Source organism: Muscardinus avellanarius (assembly GCF_963383645.1).
Source record: "Muscardinus avellanarius genome assembly, chromosome: 17".
NCBI classification, from domain to species: Eukaryota; Metazoa; Chordata; class Mammalia; order Rodentia; family Gliridae; genus Muscardinus; species Muscardinus avellanarius.
In genome coordinates this window covers 26,519,119-26,535,426 of record NC_137803.1, presented here as the reverse complement: position 1 = coordinate 26,535,426, position 16,308 = coordinate 26,519,119, and the positions used below count along the sequence as shown (strand labels likewise).

Below are 16,308 nucleotides of genomic sequence, written 5' to 3'. Positions count from 1 at the left end.
AGTGTTGATACAATCATGGACTGCTGAGACATGGACACACGCACAGGCGCATCCATGTGTGTGCATGAGACATATAGCTAGAACATAAATATTTTTATGGTACTGGGGATTGAATCCAGGGGTATTTTGCCTCTGAGCTATACCTCCAGCCTTATGTTATTTTTTGAAACAGGGTCTCACTAAGTTGTGGAGACCACGAAGGGCCTAAGGCTGGCTGCAAACCTGTGATCCTCTTGTCTCAGCCTCCCACGTACTGGGATTATAAGTGTGTGCTACCATACCTGGCTCTAAAACATTAAATCTTAATCATGCAAAAAAAAAAAAAATAGTGTGTACCATTGATGTGTCATGTGCCTAAGGCATCAGGATCCTGGGAGAGTTCTATATTTTGGTTTAGAAATAAAACTGCATGTTGAATAGCAGGTTTTTATATTTATTATTGTGTGTACCCCTCCTCCCCTAGCATTACAATCTAAGCTGAATGATCTATTGCCAATTGGCATCAATTCTCCAATCAGAGTATGCGAGGGAAACACGTCTGTGATCCTCTCTGATAGAAGACACACTGGGCAATCGCCTGTCTGCTTCTGTTCCTCAGAAATAAAATAACCAGCAGGGCTGTTCAGCTGGGGCGGGTGGGAGGTGTGTCCTGCTCAGTTAGAATCCATCGTGAACAGCTGGATGTCCTGTGGGTTCCAGTACAGGCCCACTGCTGAGTTGTACACCAGAGACCAGACGTAGGGAATGAAAAACTCCTCGGGCTGCTCCTCTTCCACGTATTTGAATTTCAATTCTGGAAATTTCTGCAATGAAAACAAGATGATCTTATCATCTCATAGTTCCATGCACAAGCAGAAGTGGCAGGGGTTTGTAGGTGGGTGGGTGGGTGGGTGTGTGTGTGTGTGTGTGTGTGTGTGTGTGTGTGTGTGTGTGTGTGTGTGTGTGTACCCTTCCCCCAGCCAGTTGCCAGGCTGAGAGCACCAGGCTTTAAAATCTTTTGGCTGGCAAATAGCTCCTCAGGAAATATAAATCAGCTGTGGCAAGTGCGCGCAAGGCGGTTAATGTCGGTTTGGCCAACAGTTCCTGAGCAGGGACTCAGACAGGGCGCAGAGGCGGACGAGACAGACACAGCACGAGTGAGCGCGGGCCAGGCGGAGGCACGGGCCCAGGTGAACGTTTCCCAGCATGAATGGCAGGGTGCTCTGCAGGGCTGAGTCGCTCTGGAGGTGAGGAGCCTCCCCCACAGTCCCCAGCGCAGGCGGCTCGCTGTCTGCCTTGGGCAGCAGTGATGGCCTCGGCTCCGCGGGGGAGGTCGAGACCACTCCTCACTCAGGCCCGGCCCTGGGTCTGCACTCTTCAGTCTCATCAGACAACGAAAGGCCGAAGTTTAGTGGTCTAAGGCAGCATTTACTATTGCACATCACCAGGATTTGGGCTTTAAAGGTTTTCTAATTTATTCCAGCCAGGACAGAGGGTAATTCCCCTCCCAGTAGCCCAAGGAGCAGTCAGGCTCCAGGGAAGCCCCGGGGCCTCCTCCCTCACCAGGTGGCTCTGGAGGACAGGCTGCAGTTTGGTGACCCTGGCTCAGGTGGAGGAAATGCAGGGCAAGCCCAGGGCTCCAGGAGGGGGATGGTGGGAGGGAGGGATGAAAGGAAGTGCCACACACCCACGGCCACGTGATCCCAATACTGGAAGGCCCGGGAGGGCAGGGAGGTGTTCGTGTCTGTTAGTGGCTGCTAGTGGCTGCGTCCCCACAGACGACAGCCGGGCACTTCATAAATAATGTGAATGAACAAATCAGCGAAACCATCATCTGAGGACCAACTGTGCCCCGACACGAATCCTCTCACCTAAGTGAGGGGCCCGCAGGCCCTGTGTGACTGGGCGCAGCAGCAGGCAGTCCCTGTTCGCTCTTGTGAGACAGAGACAAGCGGCAGTGGCGGCAGGAAGCAGAGCTCACAATGACAGCCGTGTAGTAGACAGGCGAGGACAAGACGTGTGGTGGCCTGGAGGTGGCGGCCGGGGGAAGTGGGCAGCGTGTTTGCCTGGGGGCACAGCACGAGGACAGCCTGTGTGCCAGGCACGAGGGACTTGGTGCTGGAGGGGGGCAGTGGGGAATAGCAAAACCGGGGAGCGGGGCTGGGCCCACAAGCCACACGAAGCCTCTTGGGCTGCACGTTCGTGTTCTGGAATGCTCCGACGGTGTGGAGGAGGAGGGAACGGCCCGGCGCACGGCTCTGCGGTGCCTGCCTCATTGCTCATGTGGAGACTAGGGGGCGTCCAGGGAGGGCGGGGACTGGCCTGCACTGAGACGGCGGGAGCTGTTTCACACACACGTTCACAGACACACACATGGGGTTATATGAATTGTGAGACCACGCAGTGGTGTAGACTAAAATTATCTAAGTGCTAGACCTCCAGGTTTCCAGCAGAGCCCGGGGACAGAGTTAAGCAGGACAGTGCTCCTAGGCAGGGAGAGTTCTGTGTGACATCCTGACAAGCCGGGGGATTCCTGCAGAGGGTCCCTGCTGCCGATGTCCGCCACGGCTCCACCAGAACACACCTCCACTTGGTGGCGCTCAGAGAAACCTGCAGATACAGCCACACAGTGGGCTTCCTGTGTGGCCAAATTCTAGTGCCACCTGTGCCCAGGCCCCACATCCTCCAGTATGCCCTGCTCCGTGCCTTTCCCAAGGTGCTGGGTTAGGGAAGGCCGAGCCCCTCGGACACTTGGGTGCCCCTGGCTCTGCGTCTCTGCCCCTGAGGGCGGACAGTGCCGTGTGTTCTGATGCCACCGTTTCCAAATGCAACTCAGAGAGTACTAACTGGGCTCCCTGAACAGTCTGGCTCAGGGATGTGGCTGGCACAAGGCTGGCACCCTTCCCACTCCCTGACACCCACCCATGCAGTTCTGGAGCCCCCAGCACCCCCTGGGGACAAGAGAACCTGCCAGCAGCTGGGCGCTCTCCCGGGGCCTGGTGCCCAGTATCTGTGGTGCTTCTGGCCGGGCGCGGGGCTCTCAGGTGTGGGGAGATAGGGTGCTTGAGGTGGTAGTAGCTCTGTCAATGAAATAGGTGTCCTTAATACCAACACAATGGTATTCTCTAAAAAACCTGTATCTATAGCAACAGGTGTAGCCAGAAGCTACCACCGCCCCAGTGCTCCTTGGTACCACCGAGGGAAGCTCCCCACACAGCCCTGAGTCACTCCAGTAACACAAGGCTCAGCCGGCTCCGCACTGGCTCGGGGTCCCACCCGCAGCCTGCTGGTGGAATCAGGCTGGCAGTCCTGGTCTGGCGGAGGGTGCAAAGTCAGTTCAGGGTGGCAGGGCAGGGTTCTCGCCATCCTGGCGCTTTGTCCTTAAATTTGGTTCTTTTAGTTGCCATGAAATTCTCCAGAGTTAGTTCTGGTGTGTGTGTGTGTGTGTGTGTGTGTGTGTGTGTGTGTGTGTGCGCGCGTGCGCACGCACGCGTGTGTGTGTGTATGTGTGTTTTACTGGGGATTGAACACAGGGGCATTCTACCTTCCAGCTATACCTATAGCTCTATTTTTTATTCTTTACTTTGAAACAGGGTCTCACTAAGTTACAGAGGGCCTCACTAAGTAGCTGAGGCTGGCTGTGAACCTGTAATCCTCGGGTCCCAGTCTCTCAAGAACTGAGATTACAAGTGTGTGACACCACGCCAAGCTTATTCTTTTATTTTGAAATACGGCCTCACGGAGTTTCCAAGACTGCAAACCTGTGATCCATCCTTCTATCTCAGCCTTCTATCTCCATTTGCTGCATGGTACAGAACACACTGCTGGGCCTTAAAAAATAACCACAAAACCCACAGTGATGTCAATAATCAAGAAAGGATGGGGGACAGTGTGAAGAAGAAAGCAGATTTACCCCATACTAGTGGGGATCCGTTGGGAGAGTGGCCTGAGCTCTGCAGACCTGTCACCGTGGCGTGGGAAGCGGTGAGGGCCAGTGGGGGCAGAGGAGGTGGTTTGGAAAGGTCAGCGCGCCCACACTGCCTCCTTCAGTTAGGGCGGTAACATTCTGCATTCCTCTAGCATTCTCCATTTAGGTAGCTGCTAAAATACACTCTTGTTGTTAGAAATAAAAATGATTCAAAGATGTGGGCCTTTGCCCCATCCAGTGACATACTTGGGGGTTTTCCTGTAAAGGTCTTTCAAAGGGACAGGAGGCGACATATGTGAGCCTGCCGTCCATATGCCTGAGGAAGTTATAGGGTGAAAACGCGGGGAGAAGCAGCGGCGGTGCTTGGCTGCTCTCATGGGGACGCGCCCAGCTGCAGGAGGCCTGGGTGGGAGCCAGGCCAGGCTGGAGGCTGGCACCGAGGTTACCCGCCTTCCTGACATCCAGTTGGGAAGAGGCAAGAGACAAACACTGCCTGGCATCATACAGAGGACCAGGGAAAGCACGCGGCACCCAGTGGGCCTTCCCACCGACTGGCCCAAATGGGCGAAGATGCCCAGGCTCACGTCAAAACCGCACCTCGGCCCCCACAAAGGCACAGGTGGAGCCTGCCTGCTATGCTGCCAGACGGAAGGACAAAGACTCAGTGTCAGTGCTGCCTCGAGCGGCAGCGCAGCCCGTACGCAGCAGACAGCGGAGAGGAGCCGGCGTCAGCTCCGACTGCGGAGCGCAGCCGTGAGCAGGTTTATCGTCAAGTTATTCTTCAAGCTGACCAATGATTGCGTCTGTAGAAGTTTGCCAGAAATGCTTAATAAATGATTCTGAGAGTACAGCTAAAATATTTATAGCTAACATAATTAATAATATGTAGCAGGCACATTCAAGTACTTTATATGTAGTTACTCATTTAATCGTTGAAACTGGAAAAAACACTCGAAAGGCAGGTGAATAATTAAGAGTTTTAGCTCCGTCTTCATCCATTCATTCAGCAGGTATTTAGTGAGGGCCCACCATGTAGTAAACGCAGCACTAGAAATATAGGTGTGAACAGACCATGGTGGCACATACTTATAATCCTAGTACTTGGGAGGCTGAGACTCGAGGATCACAGGTTCAAGGATAGATTCAGCAATTTAGTGAGGCTCTCGGAAACTTAATAAGACCCTGTTTCCATATAAGAAATAAAATAGGTCTGGGGAAGTTGTAACTCAGAATTGGGGAAGTTGTAACTCAGAGGTAGAATGCCTCTGGGTTCAATTCCCAATACCACTAAAACAAAAAAATAAAACTATAAATGTGACTAAGACACACATGGACCCAGCATTTAAGATCAGAAAGTCCTGTCCTTATTAGCCGGGTGGCAGTGGACAAGTCTTGTGCCTTGATGACTCGGGCTCCTAGAAGACAAAGCTTATTCCACTCTGAGATTTGCACTTAATCGTCTTGCTTATTCAGAGAGAGAGTTGGAGTAACAATCAGACGAGGAGCCATGTGAGGAAGGAGGGTTCTGAAGAGTGTCCACCACAGCAAGATTCAATAAATGTTGGCTATGATCGCTGCTATTAAAATAATCTGCAGAGGTGGACGTGGTGGCGCACGCTTGTAATCCCAGCGCTTGGGAGGCGGAGACAGGAGGATCGCGCAGGTTCGAAGCCAGCCTCGGCTACTCAGTGAGGCTCTCAGAACTTAGTGAGACCCTGTTTCGACGTGAAAAATAAAGCAGGGCTGGGGGCGCAGCTCGGAGGTAGAATGCCCTGGGGTTCAGTCCCCAGCACACACACAAGATAATTGTGAAGCAGTTCAATAACCAAGTCTTGATACCAGAAATATGGTGGCCAGCTTGGTGGCAAACCTGTTTCTCTAACGTTACTCAAATGGACACTTGTTGCTTGGCAACCCTGTCCTGACTCTGTGCGCACGGGGCTGGGGGCTGCGGCTGGCTGCAGTGAGGACACCACGCCTTCTGCTCAGAGCTCACAGCGGCACCCCCACAGGGAGCTGGAGCCACCTGGAGGCACCTCCTGCATCCCCTTGCTGCCTTATTAAAAACTAAAGTGGCATCTTACAGCCCCTTGGTTTACTGTGTTCACGGTACTGGAGCATATTTTGTTTACTTGTTTACTTATGACTGTTTATTTTCCCACTAGAATACAAGCTCTAAGAAGGGAAATTTATGAGCATCTAAAATATAACTGCCACTATGAAATGTTTGTTGAATGAGTGAATGGCTTCACATCTGCACAATAATCCCGAGACACACGTATTATTAACTCTATTATAGGGATTTTAAAAAAAAAAAAAAAAAAAAGCAAGGCCCAGCCAGGATAAGAAGCACGGCCAGGAGACCACAGGTGAAGGAAACTCGCTCCTGCCCTCTGCAGCCTCTCAGGATCAACAGGAACCTGGGCCGCTTTTCCTTAGAAGGTGTGGGCGCATGCCTGTAATCCCAGCACTCAGGAGGTTGAAGCAGGAAGCCTCAGCAAGCAGTAAGACTCTCATCAAACTAGTGAGACCCTGTTTCAAAACAGAAATTAAAAAAAAATAGGGTTGAGGGTGTAGCTCAGAGGTAGAATGTGCCTGGGCTCTACCCTGAGGTACCACACACACAAAAATAAAAATAAAACAAAAGGAATGTCACAGCCAGCATAGACACAAGGTTTCCATGTCTTTCAAGGATGAAACGTTTCAAATATTTCCTCAGTGTCCCCCCACCAACAGTCACTTGACCTTCGTGTTTGAGCGTCCTCCCTGTGACACAAAGAGACGGCTCTGTAGGAGCCCAGGCTGGGGCCAGGAGGCCTGCGATCTGCCCTATCAGCCACGGCCATGCTGGGCAGTCTGGGGAGAGCCACAGTGTTCTGCAGGGCTCTGTTTACTCGACTCAGGGAAACGAAAGACCTCTGAGCTCTAGTTCTGCCTGGGTGTGGCTTTTGAGATGATTCCAATACAACCTAAGCCTCTGTAGCCCCTGCTAGGCCTCTGGCTCTGCTGGGCTGACCTGGAGGAAAGGCTCCAGGGGCTGCGCCTGCTCATCTGCAGCCTGAGGTTGAGCCATTGCTAGTTTCTGCTCAGCCAGCCTTCACAGTCCAGAGCAGAGACCCTGAGCTGCCCCGGGTATAGACAATAGATGGTTTTAAAGCCCATGGCCCCAAGTGCTTAAACCAAGACACACACGGTCCACTGCCCCAGCACCTGTGTCCTGCAGTGAACGGCCGAGCTTGAGCTATTACATCCTGGGTTGCTTGCTTAAAACTCTTTCCTAGCACTTACACGGTTCAGAGAGGGGATCACGCACAGAGAGCAAGAAACAAGGCCATTCTCCAGACGGGTGGCACAGGGCCAACACTCGAAAGCACAGGCAGAGTCTCTACTGCGATGCATTGTCTGTAAACACTTGGAAAGCGCGAGAAGGAGGCATAAATCAAAGAGTTCTGGAAACACGCTCCAGTCGACCCGATGACTGAGCACGGCGGTGGGTCAGAGCCGCGCTGCTCGGCCCCTCCCCAATCGGCCTGTCCGGCTCTCTAGTGATAGCGAGACTTAAACAGACATCCGAAAGCCCTGTGCTCCCCTGGGATGTCTCAGAAGGCTGAAGAGCCAAGGAGAAGAAAGACAAAGGGTTTTATTTAGCACGAAGGACACTGGGGACACATTCTGTTGGGACCCAGTCCAAGAAATGTCATGTCTGAAAGTCAAATCAACAACTGAGAAAAAGCCACCCTTTCCTTTACTGCAGGCCGTGGAGAACAACGTGCTGTCCTGGGGGGCTGAGGAAGTCCAGCTTCCTCCTCCAGAGCGCCCATCCCTCACACTGCCAACAAATGCTCACTTTGTAGTGGGATGAGGCGGTCCTAGCCCGGCACGGCCATGCACGCAGCGTTCTACTCCAGCCAATGGCTATGGGGGCGGCCCCGGGAGGGCAGGCCAGGAGCCTGGGAAGGAGGGGCCTTAGTTTGCCAGTCTGGCAAGAACTAGTCAGGAACTGGCCAGGACGAGGCAGGGTGCTGCTTCTCTGAGCTGGGAGCCCCGGGATTTTGTTCTGAGATCCCTGTCCTGTGACTCAGCCCAACAAGAAGAGAAAGCCCATCTCTGAGGCCTGGAACTTGGGCTCAATCCAAAGCTCCTTACAACAATCCTGTTGTTTTGATTTTTGGAGCCAGAGGTAATGCTAGACTCTCAGTGTGGCCGGAACATTTTTATCAGCTCCAGCGAATCAACCTACCACAGTGGGACATCCGGACGCCCAGCTCAGAGACAAAGCAAAGGTCTGATTTGGTGGTGGAGACTTGGATATAACAAGCAGACCAAAAGCCTTACACACTGTCTCTGCTGTCAGTCATGTGATCTCGTGGAAACCCACAGGAAGTTCAGTGAGCAGATGTAGGGTACAACTGTAATAATTTTATTACCACAAAAGTTCAATGGAGAGTTCCAGCTTCCACGTAAAGATTACACAGATAGCATCAGAAACTCCAGCAAGCACTTGGCATGGCTCCAGAAAGTTTAATACAATTTAAAACCAAATAGCTACATAGCACATTAAAAAAAATTAAGCCTACATTAGGCCCGTGAACAGACAAGTAGATGGGTGACCGTTGGCAGGAAGGCAGCCCGGGAGCTGTGGACAGCGGGACAGGCCCAGATGGATGGACCTGCCGCTGTCAACAGCGCAGGCAGGGCTTGTGATGGGCAGTTCTGCTCAGAGGAAAAGAAAAGCGGCTTCGAGATCCTCTTATAGGACAGCAAAAGATGCCTGCTGTTCCTTTAAAAAATCTAGGGGTGTTTACAGAACGCTGGGATGATAAACAGGGCACAGCTGCCCACACGTGTAATCCTAGTACTTTGGAGGCTGAAACAGGAGGATCTCAAGTTTGAAGTCAGCCTTGGTAACTTAGTGAGGCTGTTTCAAAATAAAATATAAAAAGGGCTGGGATTGTAGCTCAGTGGTAGAAACTCCAGCAAGGTTCATTTCCAGGAATGAACGAACGAACACACACACACACACACACACACACACACACACACACACACACACAGTGGGCTGATAGAATGTGGGAAGGTACAGCCCTGTCACTCATCCCCTGTAGACTTTTGCTGTGTGATTTGGTTTTTCCTTCTCTTAAATGCTGTGAGCTTCTGTTCCATCTGAAGCACGGGGTTCGGGGCTGAGAGCAAGTGGGAAGCTTGGGAAGTAGAAAGTGGAGGTTTCCCTGGCTACTGCTGAGGCAGGAGGGGTAGGGTGGGCTTGGGGCACAGACAGGAGAAACAGCGAGCCCATAAATAGGGAATAAGCTGTGCGTGGTAACGCACACTTATAATCCCAGTCCTTGAGAGGCTGAGTCAGGAGGATCGCAGGTTCACGGCCAGCCTCAGCAATTTAGCAAGGTCCTCCCAACTTAATAAGACTGTTTCAAAATAAAAGAATAAAGCCGGGTGTGGTGGCGCACGCTTGTAATCCCCACGCTTGGGAGGCGGAGACAGGAGGATCGTGCAGGTTCGAAGCCAGCCGCGCTGGCTTAAGAGACCCTGTTTCCACATAAAGTTAAAAAATAGCCCGTGGGAGTGTAGCCCGGAGGTAGAAGGGCTTCCAGGAACCCCAGTACCACCAAATAAATAAATAAATAAAATAAAATAAAAATAAAAGAATAAAGTAGGGCTGAGGGTGTAGAAGTCCCCTGGATTCCACCTTCAGTACCACCAAAATAAACAAACAAATAAATAAATAAATATAAATAAATTAAAAAAATAAATTGGGAAACATCAACATCATCAATTCCACTGAATTATTGGCTGAGCGAGAGTGAAGAGTAGGCTCTGCCACATGTACTGGACATTGCAAAAGTATCAAATACTGTAAACATGAGCAAAAAAGAGGAAAAGCTCTGGTCTATAAGTAACAATAGCACTGAACATGGAGTAGTGTACATTCTTTTTTTTAAATTTTTTGCGGTACTGGGGATGGAACCCTGGGGCATTCTACCTCCAAGCGACACCTGCAACCCTATTTTTTATTCTTTTTTTTGGTGTGTGTGTGGTTCTGAGGATGGAACCCAGAGGCCTTCTACCTCCGGGCTATATTCCCAGACCTATTTTATATTTTATTTGGAAACAGGGTCTCACTAAGTTGCTGAGAGCCTCACTCAGTAGCTGAGGCTGGCTTCAAACCTGTGTGATCCTCCTGTCTCAGCCTCCCAAGCGCTGGGATGACAAGTGTGCGCCACCACACCCGGCCTTTTATTTTTATTTTGAAACAGGGTCTCTTTGAGTTGCAAAGGGCCTCACTAGGTAGCTGAGGCTGTCCATGAACCATGATCCTCCTGTCTCAGCCTCCAGAATGCTGGGATTACAAGTGTGCGCCACCACATCCAGCTGTTTGTTTTTCTGGACAGGGTCTTGCTATATTGCCCAGGCTCAGAGGTTCCTCCCACCTCTGACTCCAGAGTAGCTGGGACCACAGGCGCACACCATCACTCCTGGCTATGAATTCATTTTCAAATGAATGAGGAGCTAAGTTCAAAATAGAGAAAATTGCAAAGGGCCACTTCTTAGAAGTTACAAATTAAGAAATACAAAGCTAAAATTAAGAAGCCCACAATGAGGGTGGCTCAGAGGATGGTCACGATACACTGCACGTCCAGGAATGCGGCGGCCAGCCAGGAACCGGGCCTGGGGCTTTCTGGGAAAGGTTACCACCAGCAGAGGCTACCAGAAGGTTAGCAGACGTGATTCTGAAAGCTCAGGCCCCCGGAGGTCAGGAAATGGCCTTGCCGCTTCTGAGTGTAAGTGACATGAATGCTTCTGTAGCTCTTAGGAAAAAGTAGGCAGGACAGAGTGTGAGGTTGAAAGCCACCCATGTGACAAGCTCTCTACAATCTCAGCAGCATATCAAGCTAGATCTTGAAGCTCAAGAGTCTGAAGCCTGAGCCCTGTGAGGCCTTTCCTCACTAGGCCGGGGACCCACGAAGAGGACTTTGTCTTCAGTTTCAATGTCTTTTTCTTTTCTGGGGGCTGATGGGGAACCTGGATCGGAAGGAAGGGTAGGCCTCTCCTGCTGCCAGGAACCCTCATGAGCACAGAGGTGACGGCTGGAAAGTGTGGGCACAGGGAGGTGGCCTTAAGGGCTCCTTTGGTGAACTTGGAGTGGAGAATAGGGTAAGCTCCTGCAAAGATGACCAAATCCCCAGGTTAGCGCCAGCTCAGAAAGCTGGAGGGGTGAATGTTCTCACTTTGAGGCAGGAGGGGTGCAAAGCCCAGAATTTACTGTAGCCTTCTTTGCTAACAGCTGGCCCAGAGGGGAGTCAGAAGCGCCTGAAAGCACCTGCACTTCTGCAGTGGCTTGCCTCTGTGGGACCCACATGCCTGGAGAGAGCTGGCTCCCAGGAATCAGCGAGTTTCTGTGCAGTGAAATTTCAGCCAGAACACAAGCTCCACAGCACAGGAGTCCTCCACTCTTGGATGTGTCCCTAGTGCCTAAAGTATAGCCAAAGCTTAACACACATGCTGTAAAAATGACAAGGGGGAGACATGACCTGTGGACAAATTTAGACTTACATATAAAATAAAAAGTCTGAAAAATGTGGTCTTGTATGCTAGGTGAATCCATGGAACAATTGCCCAAAGTTATCTGGGACCAAATGAACAGTATTTATAGCCCCCAGTACTTAAAGAAGTAAATGAAATGTTATTTGGAATTTGGGGAACAATATTTTAGTCTAAAAGATTAACTTATGCCAGGTGTGGTGGCACATGCTTGTAATCCCAGTACCTGGGAAGTTGAAATAGGAGGATCACAGGTTCACGGCCAGCCTCGGCTACTTAGTGAGGCCTTTGCAACTTAGTGAGATCCTGTTTCAAAATAATGAATAAAAAATAGAGCCGGGCGTGGTGGCGCACGCTTATAATCCCAGCATTTGGGAGGCTGAGACAGGAGGATTGTGTTCAGTAAGACCCTGTTTCAAAATAAAAGATAGTGGAGCCAGGCCTGTAGCCTGCTACGCGGCAAGGCTGGGCCTGATAGCCAGTGGGCTGGGCCCGGAGCCTGCCATGCGGCGAGGCCGGGTCTGGTGCCAGCAAGGCTGGGACCCTGCTGTGGGATGAGGCCGGGTCTGGAGCCAGCGAGGCTGGACCCGGAGCCTGCCTCATGGTGAGGCCGGGTCTGAGCCATCGAGGCCGGGCCTGGAGCCTGGCATGGGGCGAGGATGGGCCTGGAACCTGTTGTGCGGCAGGCCTAGAACTGGGGCCTGCTTCGCAGCATAGGTCCAGCGCGTTTCTTCAACTGTGTGGCCAGGAAGCTGCCGCTGCCTCACCTAATCTCTCAGCAGATTTCCAGACCCAAGTGTCCTCTATTTAAAAAAAAAATTGGTTGTGAGTGGATCATCCTGTCAAAGTTACTCACCTTCTGGCTTTCAGGTTTTCAGTAAGTGTGAATAAGTGTGGAGAAATAGAAGCTCTAATACATTGTTGGTGGGACTGAAAGTTGGTGCAACCACTTTGGAGGACAGTATAGAAGATCCTCAGAAGAAGGAAAATCAACTTACCATGTGATCCAGCAATGCTATCTCTGGGTAGCTACCAAAAAGACTGAAAACCAAAATACCAAACTAATGCATGAACAGCCATGTTCATAGCTGCACAGTTCATCATTGCCGAACTGTGGAACCAGCCAAGATGTCCTTCAACAGATGAGTGGATTTCAAAACTATGGGATATGAACACAATGGAATTTTGCTCTGCCGTAAGGGAGAACAAAATTATGGCATCTACAGTGAAATGTCCCCAAAATAAGAAATCAGATGTGTTTCTTAATGTGCAAAATATTAGGGAGAAATGGGTAGCAGGAGGAACTCTAGATGAAGAAGGGACCCTATAGAGGAGCAATGAAGGTGACATAGCTGAGGGGATAAGAGGGAGGATAAGGGAAACTCTTTAAAGCACATGATGTACTTAAACATATCAAAGTCAATCAGGAAGCCAAGCATGGGTAGGAGGAAAGGGGAGGGAAGGGGTTAGAGATTGGGTAGGGGCTGATTGGGTGATGTGTGCATGTATATCTCCACAAGTTTTTTTTTTTTTATCCCACTGAGATGTATGACTACAATGCACCAATAAAAATTTATCAAAAGAAAAAAATAGGGTTGGGGGTGTGGCTTGGAGGTAGAATGCCTCTGGGTTCCATCCCCAGTATGCAAAAAAAAAAAAAAAAGTAAATTAAAAAAAGTAAAAAAACTGGGGCGTGGTGGCGCATGCTTGTAATCCCAGCGCTTGGAAGGCTGAGACAGGAGGATCACACAGGTTCAAAGCCAGCCTCAGCTACTGAGTGAAGCTCTCAGCAACTTAGTGAGACCCTGTTTCCAAATAAAATATAATATAGGTCTGGGAGTATAGCCCAGAGGGAGAAAAGCCCCTGGGTTCCACACTCAGTACCACCCCCCCAAAAAAAAATATATATATGCATATATGGGGCTGGTAGTATAGCTCAGAGGTAGAATGCCCCTGGGTTAAATTCCCAGTACAGAAAAAAAAAAAAAAAGTGAGCAAAGTCCTAACTACTGTCTGTGATCACTTTTTTCTTCCTTTATCCTTCCTTTATCCTTCCTTTATCCTTCCTTCCTTCCTTCCTTCCTTCCTTCCTTCCTTCCCTTCCTTTCCCCCCTTTTTTTCTTTCTTCTTTTGTGGTACTGGTAGTGAAACCCAGAGGCTACACTCCTGGACCTATTTTATTTTTTATGTAGAAACGGCCTCATGAAGTTGCCGAGAGGCTTGCTTTGAACCTGCCATCCTCCTGTCTCAGCCTCCCAAGTACTAGGGTTATAAATTGTGCACCACTACGTCCAGTTATCTTTCTTTTTTTTTTTTTTTTTTTTTTGCGGGTTTGGGGATGGAACTCGGGCATTTGACCTCCGAGCTATACCCCCTGCCCCTGTTTTTTTTTTTTTTTTTTTTTAAATTCTTTATTTTGAAACCAGGTCTCACTGAGTTGCAGAGAGCCTCACTAAGTAGCTGAGGCTGTCCACGAACCACAATTCTCCGGTCTCACCCTCCCGAATGCTGGGATTACAAGTGTGTGCCACCACGTCTAGCTCAGTTATTTTTCTTTACACTATTTTTTTCCAGACTAATTTGTGAACGAGGTGGGTGTGAGATGAGCAATTGGAGGAAGAGTCTGAATCATGTTTAGAGAAAGTCTTGCAAAATAAGGCTTTTTGCCGTGTTTGAGATGTCAAAGCTGGGACCTACGTGTGAAGGACACACAGAGGATGCGGGGCCAGGCAAACAAAGCCCCCTGCCCATGGTGTGCAGCAAGGAGAGCCTGGGTGGTTTTATCAGCCTTGGCCATGGTGTGTCAAAGAGAGATCTGGAAAGAGAATTCCAGCTAAGGCAAATGATTTTTAGCCTTTCGGTATGGTTTCTCCAAGTAGGTTGAAGAAAACATCCCTGGTTTACAGGTTTACAGTCCCAAGGTTTTCCACATCACATATCACTTAGGGGAGATTGTTCTTTCTGTAAGCAAGGAGGAAAAAAAAAAAAAAAAAAACAAAAACCTCCTATATAACAGTGAATAAGGACATTGGTTACCAGAACCTAGTTTTTACTTCTCTAAGGACTTTTCTTTCTTTCTTTTTTTTTTTTTTTTTTTTGCTTTGAAGTTCTGGAGAGATTGCATAGGCTCCTGCCAGGGCCATGTCTAGCCAAGCTGCGGAGCTTCTCCAAGTCCAGGGGCTGAACGGGCAGCTCAGTGCCTTGGGTAAGTACTCCGAATTCCCTCTCCTGGACAAAGGAAAGGCCAGGCCAGGCTGAAGACTGGCAAGGCCGGTGGTTAAGGCCTCCCTCAAGGGTTTCCAGAAACCTTCAGCTCACAGCCAGTGAGTGAATGAGCAACACTGTTACGTTGCAGCTGACTGCAAATAACAATGCAGCGCCAGTGTTCCTGGAGCCAGCCAGCGATGCCCAAGCCGATGCCCATGCCGATGCCGTGGGCTGGGGCTGGGCCACAGGAGCCCCGGCGTGGCTGGGGACAGATGACAGGGAAGCAAGAGGAGGCCAAAGGGACTTCAGTGTTTCTCCAGTGGTGCCGTGTGATCAGCTGTCGCCGCCCGCACTGGCCTTCCTTGAAACAGAGGCCAGCCGCCCAGAAGACCAGGCTCAAGAGCCACAAACGACTCAGCACCCGTCATTCTAGCACTGCCGCAGAGCAACCAAACAGCGCGCTCTGGAGAGGGCATTTTATTGTCAATATTGTGGCAGAAAAGAAAAATAATAGTTCAAATTATCTGCTTTCCAAAATCAGCATAGAGACAGGATAAAAAACAAGGGCATGTGATGCGATCCCAAGTCAAACATGATCCTGGTCCCAGATTGCATACCACCGAGGAAAACACTCACAGAAAGCTAGCAAATGTGAAAATACTGATATTTGTAAGTCGAAACAAAGGTCGAGTCTTCCACGTACCAGGCCTGTCCTTTGCCGCTCACCATCCCGCTCTAACCCTTGCCTAGACAGGAGGCAGAGGTTTGATGTGTCTGTGCTAGCAGTTTAAGAAATTGGCCACTATATCCAAACGGGAGTCTTGTACAGTCTAACCTGTGTCAATTCAATGCAATTGAAATTGTCTCTTATAATAATAATAATAATAATAATAATTATTATTATTATTATTATTTTGTGTGGTACTGAGGATTGAACCCAGGAGCATTCTATCTCTGAGAAACAGCCTCAGTCGTAATTTATTTTATTTTGAAACAGGGTCTCGCTAGGTTGATGAGAGTTTCAGTACTTGCTGAGGTTGGTCTCGAATCTGCAATCCTCCTGTGCACCATGACACTTGGCTTTTCTAACTTTTCTTTTCTTTTTTTTTTTTTTTTTTGTGGTGCTTGGGATTGAACCCAGGGACATTCTACCTCTGAGATACCCTCCCCCCAGCCCAATTTTTTGTTCTTTACTTCAAAACAGGGTCTCACTAAGTTGCAGAGGGTCTCATTGAGTAGCTGAGGCTGGCTGAGAACCCGAATCCTCCTGTCTCAGCCTCATAAGTACTGGGATTACAAGTGTGTGCCACCACACATGGCTCTTTTTCTAACTTTTCAAGAAGGGAACATTTCCACATTTTAGGAACAAGCCACAGCATGGCAGGCAGTTTGAAGGAAAAGTAGGCCTTGTGGTGGTGGGACGGCACTACTAGCTAGGTGCAGAACGTCAGAGAAGACTCAGAGGCTGCTGCACCGGGCCTGCCTCTCTGCCGCCCAAGTCCTATTTTGGCGGGGCCCCAGATCAGCACACACTTCTGGCGGTTGGACCACGGAAAGGGGCCAGGGACAGCCAGCGAGGAAGCTGGAGTGGGACTTGCCCACCTTCTCCTGCGGGGCTCTCTGCTGCGGGTGCATTC

At 50.0% G+C, this 16,308-nt stretch overlaps 1 protein-coding gene across 1 annotated transcript in view; it reads right to left on the bottom strand.

Moving 5' to 3' along the window:
• Positions 1–653: 653 nt before the first annotated feature.
• Positions 654–16,308, bottom strand: part of DYM (dymeclin) — a gene marked incomplete at its 3' end in the record, with an annotated part of 378,817 nt that continues 363,162 nt past the window's right edge. The window contains exon 17 of the mRNA XM_080714686.1: positions 654–803. Within this exon, the coding sequence (XP_080570812.1) occupies positions 654–803 (150 nt within the window). The remainder of the gene's footprint in view (positions 804–16,308) is intronic.